This window comes from Myotis davidii, unplaced genomic scaffold (assembly GCF_000327345.1).
Source record: "Myotis davidii unplaced genomic scaffold, ASM32734v1 scaffold551, whole genome shotgun sequence".
In the NCBI taxonomy this organism is placed as follows: Eukaryota; Metazoa; Chordata; class Mammalia; order Chiroptera; family Vespertilionidae; genus Myotis; species Myotis davidii.
Window position 1 is genome coordinate 1,799,829 of NW_006283788.1, and position 9,245 is coordinate 1,809,073.

Consider the following 9,245-nt stretch of genomic DNA (forward strand, 5'->3'; position numbering starts at 1 on the left):
TGGTTGTAGGCACATCCTCAGTGGGGAGTGTGCAGGAGGCAGCTGATCGATGTTTCTCTCCTATCGATGTTTCTAACTCTCTATCCCTCTCTCTTCCTCTCTGTAAAAAAATCAATATATTAAAAAAAATAAAATAAAGCATAGTGATTAATCACAAAAACAATATGTAATTATATATGTGTTTTCCGATGGTCTTAGGCGACCCCTGTGAAAGGGTTGTTCCACCCCCAAAGGGGTTGCGACCCACAGGTTGAGAACTGCTGGACTAGAGGCTCAGTGCACAAAATTCATGCACGGGTAGAGTCCTTAGTGGCTGTTGGCTGCTGGACAGGGCCTTCCTCCCTTCCCCCCGGCCGGCCCCACTCCCGGTCGAACTCCTGGAGGAACTCCTAGTTGCAGGGAAAATTTGCATATTACACTTTCATTATATAGGATAAGTTTATATCACCCATTGTACTTTGCTTCATAGTTCCAAGCTCTTACCACTATTGACTATAATGCATTTTATTTGCTTGCTTATTGTCATTTCCCAAAAGAGCATGAGCTTGGGGTGTCCTAGGAATTGAGTTCTGTTCCAGCCTCCCCCATCTTCCTGCACATGCTGGTGAAGAGGTGCCCTGTTGAAACAGAATATGTGGGATGTTTCAGGACACGGTGGTCTTTGCGGATGTGGCTGTGTGCTTCACTCGGGAAGAGTGGGCTTTGCTGGATGGTGCTCAGCGGAAGCTCTACAGAGAAGTGATGCTAGAGACCTTCAGGAACCTGGCCTCAGTGGGTAAGGATGGCTTTATCCCTCACTTAGTCTTGTAAGGAAAAAGTATTTCTTACAATTGTTCTTTTTTTATTGGGTCCAAGGAAGGGCAATATAATTTTTTTTTTAAAAAAGACTTATGTAATCCAAGCCTTCATGGAACATATCTAGAGTCAAATATCTTTTTCATGATAAAAAAAAGTTTTATATATTAAGTTGACTTTTTATTTCTCTTGAACAAAAGTCTGAGGCCCCCTAATTTTTGTAAGAATGAGCATAGTCTCCAGTTTGCTGTGAAAACAGCTTTTGGTTCTCATCCATGAAGCCCAAGTATGGGCCCTTCTCATAGATTGTGTGTTGCCCTCCATCCTCCATCATGAGGACCTTTTCTCCAGGGGCAGGGCATCAATCTCCTAAGGGCAGCTGGGGGCTGTGAAGAGAGGCTTCATTTAAGGGCCTCTGTGTGTGAGAACTCCAGAGAACAACAACCCGCAGGAGGAATAGATTCTGGATAAGGGATTGCTGTTTGGACAAATCTGTTAGAAACGTGACTCACCCTGCGTTCCTGTTGGACTTTTTATTGTATCCTCACTCACTTGAGAAGACTTTGGCATCTCCTGTAAAGGGAACATTCGGGCATGTGCATTCTGCCGTTCCTCCCTACTTTGCATTTTTTATAGCATTTATATTTATTTGGTCTTTATCTTTTTTTTTTTAATAGTATTTCTTAGTGACCAGGCTGCCATTTTGACTCACTTTTCCTATTATTGTCAAAGTCCCAAATAGCAAAGGTCCTTAGAGTTTTTCTTTGCTTATAAACTTATTCTTCCTTATAAAAATTATTTATACTTTTGGATCAGTATATGGAAATAAATTCATACATTGTTCTTTATTTCATCATTTCTTTCCCAGGAATTTAATTTAATTATGCTATCAGTTGTTACAGATTGTTTCACTCAAGTTAAAACCCAAGCATCATGTCCTGGGCAGGATAATTTGGAGAATGAAATGTCCAGTGAAGAGAAAATACTACAATTCATAAGGAGTGATTCCTGGTCTGCTTTTAGAGAAAACTTCACAGTTTATAACATTGCAGATGAGCACCAACCTCAAGAGAGGCATCTGGGGTGAGTGGAACAGGGGAACAGGAGATCTCAGTAGTATTAGACTAACTTGAAATTAAAAAGTACAAACCTAGCTAGCTAATCAGTAGGGTACTCAGAGAATTTTCACAAGTCACTATTTTCATACATGTGATGTAGCTATTGAGTGTCTGAAACAGAACTCAGATGGAAACCATGATCAGAAGACCCCGTATGTAAGAAACACTGGAAGTTATGGCCCTATTTTAGCTCAGCCAGAGCAATAAGCTTGTTTCATGATAGAATAATGCAGACAGTACCAAAAACATACCCGTGCATTGAAAATGGTAAATATGTGCTCATTAGAACCATCAATAATCTGTAATAAAGAAATCACTTATGAGCATTAATCACTAATAGTGTGTTTCCTGTTTTGAATAGAAGTCATTTTGTGGAGAGTCTCTGTGAAACTAAGGAAGGTAACCAATGTGGAGACATCCTGAACCAGATCACAGATCTTGTGGATGAGACACATATCCCTGGAGTTAAACACTATGAATGCACTAAGTGTGGAAAAGTCTTCAAGGATTGTTCTTTCCTTATAAATCAGCAGAGATCTCCCACTGGACATGAACCTCATCCCTGTGAGGAATGTGGACAACCCTACAGGTTGGTTTCATGCCTGAGTACTCAGGAGGAAACTGATCTTGTGGAGAAACCCTATAAATGTCAGGATACTGGGAGAGCAGCTAAGAAATATGTGAAGAGTCTCAGTAATAAAAACTCTATTGAGTGTAAGAAATGTGGAAAAGCTTTCACCTGCCACTCATCCTTTCGGGGACATGTGAGAGGTCCGTGTGGACAGAAAATCCATGTGTGCAAAGTATGTGGAAAAGCCTTTATGTATTACTTTTACCTTACAGGACATGTGAGAACTCACACTGGAGAGAAAGCCTATGAGTGTAAGGCATGTGGGAAAGCTTTCAGTAGTCTTAAATACTTTAGAAGACATGTAAGAACACACAGTGGAGTGAAACCCTATGTATGTAAGGAGTGTGGGAAAGTCTACAGGTATCTCACAAATCTGCAAGAACATGCAAGAACACACAGTGGGGAGAGACCCTATGTATGTCAGCACTGTGGGAAAACCTTTAGTCGTCACTCCTCCCTTCGAGGGCATGTAAGAACACACAGTGGAGTGAAACCCTATGAATGTCAGCAATGTGGTAAAGCTTTCAGGTTTCCTGCAAACCTGCAAGTACATGTGAGGACACACACTGGGGAGAGACCCTGTGAATGTCAGCACTGTGGGAAAGCATTTAGGTATGCTGCATCCCTGCGAGTACATGTGAGGACACACACTGGGGAGAGACCCTATGAATGTCAGCAGTGTGGCAAAGCCTTCACTAGTCACTCTTACCTTCAAAAACATGCCAGAACACACACTGGGGAGAAGTCCTATGAATGTAAAGAGTGTGGGAAAGCTTTTAGGCAGCTTCAACATTTTCAAGGTCACATGAGAATACACAGTGGAGTGAAACCTTATGAATGTAAAGAATGTGGGAAATCGTACAGTTTTCTCTCATCCCTTCGAATACATGTGAGAATGCACAGTGGGGAGAGGCCCTTTGAGTGTCAGCAATGTGGGAAAGCCTTCAGTCGTCTCTGCTCCCTTCAAGGACATATGAGATCACACACTGGGGTGAAACCCTATGAATGTAAGGAGTGTGGGAAAACCTTCAGGTATCCTGACAACCTGCGGGTACACGTGAGGACACATACTGGGGAGAAACCTGATGAATGTCAGCAATGTGGGAAAGCCTTCAGGTATCCCACATCCCTGCGAAAACATGTGAGAACGCACAGTGAAAAAAATACCTGAATGTCAGCAATGTGGGAAGGTTTTCACGTATCTTGAGTATCTGCAGGCACATGTGAAGACATATAGTGAACAGAAACTGAATACAAGAACCATGGGATGCCTTCATTCTTCCTTTAAAATTTGTGGTGTGAGCAAACACACTAGAGATAAAACTGTATGGATGGAAAGAATAAGGAAAAATCTTCAGATATAGCACTTCACTTATTTTGTACATGAAAATTCAGAGCAGGAATTAAATCTTTAATTATTGTAAATATGAGACTGACTTTGCCGAAACCAGTTTGGCTCGGTGGATGGAGCGTCGGCCTGCGGACTGAAAGGTCCCAGGTTCGATTCCGGTCAAGGGCATGTACCTGGGTTGCGGGCACATCCCCAGTGGGGAGTGTGCAGGAGGCAGCTGGTCGATGTTTCTCTCTCATCGATGTTTCTAACTCTCTATCTCTCTCCCTTCCTCTCTGTAAAAAATCAATAAAATATATTTTAAAAAAATATATGATACTGACTTTGTAAATAGCTCATCCTTAACAGTGATTTCCAGTATATTAATTTCTGGTTCATGTTGCTGATATGAAAACTTGAGACAAGAAATATTTCTCTTTGTCCCTAAAATACTACACAAATTTTATTACCTTGGACTTTTTTTTTTTCATAATTTAGTGATTTTTTTAGTCAAATTTGCAGTTAGGAAAACAGGCTCAGAAAGCCAAAGTAATTTGCTGAATATCATCAACAGTTAAGAGTTGCTGGTACTCCCTTTTTTTTTAAATAGCAAAATTTTGCCTGGCCAGTGTTGCTCAGTGGTTGAGCACCGACCTATGAACCAAGAGGTCATGGTTCAATTCTGTTCATGGCACATGCCCAGGTTGCAGGCTCATTCCCCAGTCTGGGGCATGAAGGAGACAGCAAATCAGTGATTCTCTCTCACCATTGATGTTTCTATCTCTCTCTCCCTCTCCCTTCTCTGAAATCAATAAAAACATATTTTTAAAAATTAAAATAAAATGGCAAAACTTTGTTTATATTTGTAAATTCTGAGTGTTAAACATATTATCCCTTTTATATTTTGCTCTTTTAAAGTATTTAAAATGTATAAAGTTTTTTTAAATTACAGTTTACATTCAATATTATTTTGTGTTAGTTTCAGATGTAACAGCATAGTGATTAGATTAAGTGGTTTTTATTTTTTTATGTGAAACGATGTAATTTTATTTTTAATTTATTTTTCCTTAGTAACTTCACTCATTGATCAGTAAATCACATTAAGTAACAACATATGTACTTAAAAAAAAAACTGTATTGTTGAAAGTATTACATATGTCCCCTTTTCCCCCCATTGTCACCCTCCTCACCACCCCACTGTTTGTGTCCATGGGTTATGTATATTTGCATATAAGGTCTTTGGATGATTACCTCCCAGCCAATATTAGAACGTTAGAATGTTCAGATCTAATCACATCCTCCAGGGAGGGATAGGGCTGAAATGGAGTTTATACTTGATCATGCCTACGTCCGGAAGACTGCAGAAAATCCCCACCTTCCCTCCGAGATTCTGCACTGTGTTCCATGCTTCCATGTCTCTGGATCTACTCCAGTCACCAGTTTATTTTGTTAATTAGATTTCACATGTGGGTGAGGTTATGTGATACTTGTCTTTCTCTGACTGACTTATTTCACTTAGCATGATACTCTCCAGGTCCCTCCATGCTGTCTCAAAGGGTAAGAGATTCTTATCTTTTCCTGCTGCACAGTATCCGTGGTGTAAATGTATCACAGCTTTTTTATCCACTCCTTTGCCTGTGGTGACATCTCATTGTCATTAAAACTATATTGACAACCAAAGGACTTGTATACATGCATATAAGCCTAACCAATGGACACAGAAACCAGGGGGGTGAGGGTATGAGTGGGAGGGGACAATGGGGACGATAAGGACACATGCAATACCTTAATCAATAAAAAACTATATTGATAAATTTTCATTTATTACAAATTTTCTTAAAGTCCTAAAGTATGTCTGTGAGACACACACACACATACTGTTCTCTGGTGTCTGACACAAGGCTCCTAAACCCCGTGCAATTTCCTAAGTGATAAGAGCACTATGAACATCTCTGTTCTAATGAGGTGATTCTGGGGAGCTCCTGGAAGGAAGCTGCCATCAGAAGGACCAGCCAATATTAGAACGTTAGAATGTTCAGATCTAATCACATCCTCCAGGGAGGGATAGGGCTGAAATGGAGTTTATACTTGATCATGCCTACGTCAGGAAGACTGCAGAAAATCCCAATACAAGGTTCAGAAAGCGTCCAGGTGGGGGAACACACCCACATCTGGACGGTGACACATCCCAGTTCCACAGGGACAGCTCCTGCACTCAGGTCCCTCCCAGACCTCACCCTGTGCCTCTTTTCACCTGGCTATTCATCTGTATCCTTTATTATCTCCTTTAATAAACCGGTAAACATAAGTCAGTGTTTCCCTGAGTTTTGAGAGCTGCTCTAACAAATTAATGGAGGAGGAGGTCCTGAGAAGCTCAATTTGTATCCAAGTCCACAGACGCTGTGGGTACCCTGGGGACCTATTTGTGAGGAGCATCTGCACTAAGGGCAGTTTCATGGGTCTTGAGCTCTTGGCCTCTGGGATCTGATCCTATCTCCAGGTAACAGAGTGTGTCAGAACTGAGACTTCAGGACATCCGGCTGGTGTCACAGAAATGCTTTTCGAGTGGAAATGCTCCTTTATCTGGTGGCCAAATGTGTCAGAAGTGAAGTGTTCGGTGTGAAAGTAAAGGAGAAAGACAGGAGGACAACTGTGGGCTTTTCCAGTACAATGTCTACTGAAGGATATACAGTGAGCATAATGAGAAACTGTAAAACAGAGTCAATGACATCAAAGCATAAAGAAAGAATGGAAAAGACTGTGCATGTTCCCTGAATGGAAACAAAGCCACCATCATAGCAACTCTCCCAAACTGGTGCAGAGTTTTAATAAACTTCCATTAAACCGAAAACCCGGTGGGAGTTTTTCGTTTGTTTTTTAATTTATGAAAATCTTGTTAAAACTAAAATGACAAAATGCAAATGCCTAAAGAGCTACATTTCTACAGAACAAGGTGGAAGCACTTTCCCAGAAACACATGAAGCCATTTAAGTCACAAGGGTAACTGGGCCAGCACAGTGCAGCCAAAGGAGGGAGCCAGGGAGGTCACTGACACTGGACTATTTGTGGGGCATGAATCTGCTGGAGCAGGCACTGCCCCAGGGTGGAAGTGACGGGCATTTTAACACACAGTGGATGAGAAATGGTTATCCAAATGGGACAATGAAGGTCCTTTTATCGACTTGATGTAACATAACCAACTTGATGCAAATTTAAATAGAACACAGAACAAGTTAGAGTCAAGTGTTCTATGACTTCTCAGTACAGAGAGTTTTCTAATAAAGGGGGGGGGGGAGGACAAGCTACAACAGAAGAGATGGAAAAATTCATTTCTTGCCGGAAGCCAATTCCAGCATGACAGCAGGGCTGAATCTGGGAATGGCTGATGGCATTTCCCCAAACCCGAATAGGATACATTACATTGATTGTTTGCTGCCAGACAGCTCAGCGCATCTTAATCTACATGTTATTGCCTCCTACTGGCCAAACACCTGAACAGCCATAGACTAATTCTCCCCAATCTAACAATGGACTCTGTATACGAAACCCTGACCCTTTGAAGTGTGTATCTCCACCTCGCCTCAGGACAATTTGTGCTAATAAAAAGCATGGGGTCCTGAGATGAGATCCCCAGCACTGTAGAGGCGCACAGTTCTGCCATGGACCCAGGCTCTGTGCTCCCAACGCAGACGATCCATTGCACCGGCGTTGCTAGCAGATGAAACAGCTGAGCAGTGGAAAACTACCAAAGCCCAGCTGTAGACATGGCCGAGGCTCTATGCCAGGAACACTATTTAAATCAATCTGAGCATCGGGTGTGCATCACTTCTTCTTTTTTGTTTGCATTTAACGGTCACCGTCTTAGAGACAGTACAGAATATAAGCCCACACATCTTGAGTCCTTTGGTGATTAAAGGCACATTAGCACCTCCGTAATTTTATTAACCAATGTCACCCCAATAAACTCAACTAAAAATAAATAAATGCGCATTAGCAAATCCGTGCCTTGTGCTGATTCACTGTTGCAGCGCGTGGGCAGAGGCTAGAAGTATCATCTGGATTGTTGCAAAGCATTTAAAAGCCTGGTCCGCTCTGCTTTTATTCTTTCCCCCCATCATGGTTTAAGTGAACAGCACTGTGAATGAAGGTAGTTGTTAGGGTTACTTGCAGGAGTGTGAGTGTTTTCCATTCCTCTGAGTACCATCCAGTAAAGCCCACTCTTCCCAGGTGAAGTTCCCAACCACCTCCACAAAGACCACGGTGTCCTGAAACATCCCACATGTCCTATTTCAACAGGGCACCTCTTCACCAGCATGTGCAGGAGGATGGGGGAGGCTGACAGGGAACAGAACTCCATTCCTAGGACTCCTGAGCTCACATTCTCACAGGAAATGACAATAAGTAAGCAAACCTACTGCAGTCCACTCACAGATGGTAAATACTTAGAACCTTGAAGCCAACTAATATGAATTTATATACATATCCCAACGCAGACGATCCATTGCACCGGCGTTGCTAGCAGATGAAACAGCTGAGCAGTGGAAAACTACCAAAGCCCAGCTGTAGACATGGCCGAGGCTCTATGCCAGGAACACTATTTAAATCAATCTGAGCATCGGGTGTGCATCACTTCTTCTTTTTTGTTTGCATTTAACGGTCACCGTCTTAGAGACAGTACAGAATATAAGCCCACACATCTTGAGTCCTTTGGTGATTAAAGGCACATTAGCACCTCCGTAATTTTATTAACCAATGTCACCCCAATAAACTCAACTAAAAATAAATAAATGCGCATTAGCAAATCCGTGCCTTGTGCTGATTCACTGTTGCAGCGCGTGGGCAGAGGCTAGAAGTATCATCTGGATTGTTGCAAAGCATTTAAAAGCCTGGTCCGCTCTGCTTTTATTCTTTCCCCCCATCATGGTTTAAGTGAACAGCACTGTGAATGAAGGTAGTTGTTAGGGTTACTTGCAGGAGTGTGAGTGTTTTCCTTTATTATTTTTTGATGGGAGAGGCAGTTTTAATTTTATGGGCTCCTTTACCCCCTTTTATGGTGATCTAATTGCATTGATTAAAAGCAGCTAACCCAGTGGTTCTCAACCTTGGCTGCACATTAGAAGCACCTGGGGATCTTGGATGGGGGAGGCTGACAGGGAACAGAACTCCATTCCTAGGACTCCTGAGCTCACATTCTCACAGGAAATGACAATAAGTAAGCAAACCTACTGCAGTCCACTCACAGATGGTAAATACTTAGAACCTTGAAGCCAACTAATATGAATTTATATACATATAATTAAAAAGAATGATTTTTAATGGGATAGAGCAGATTCTGTGGTAAGTTAAAGACTGAAAAATAGCCCTAGTTGGT

The 9,245-nt window shown here is 41.8% G+C and overlaps 1 protein-coding gene across 2 annotated transcripts; it reads left to right on the top strand.

Annotated features, from left to right (window-relative positions):
• The first annotated feature begins 405 nt into the window (after window positions 1-405).
• LOC102773289 (zinc finger protein 77) lies at window positions 406-3,968 on the top strand. Of its 2 annotated transcripts, XM_006754088.2 has the most exons (3): window positions 406-775; window positions 1,689-1,878; window positions 2,275-3,968. In XM_006754088.2, exons 1-3 carry the CDS (start codon window positions 640-642, stop codon window positions 3,713-3,715), a joined length of 1,767 nt encoding a protein of 588 aa, XP_006754151.1. In that variant the 5' UTR covers window positions 406-639; the 3' UTR covers window positions 3,716-3,968. The 2 variants fall into 2 exon arrangements, with proteins under 2 accessions (XP_006754151.1, XP_015422890.1); XM_015567404.1 differs by lacking the exon at window positions 1,689-1,878.
• Window positions 3,969-9,245: the final 5,277 nt, after the last annotated feature.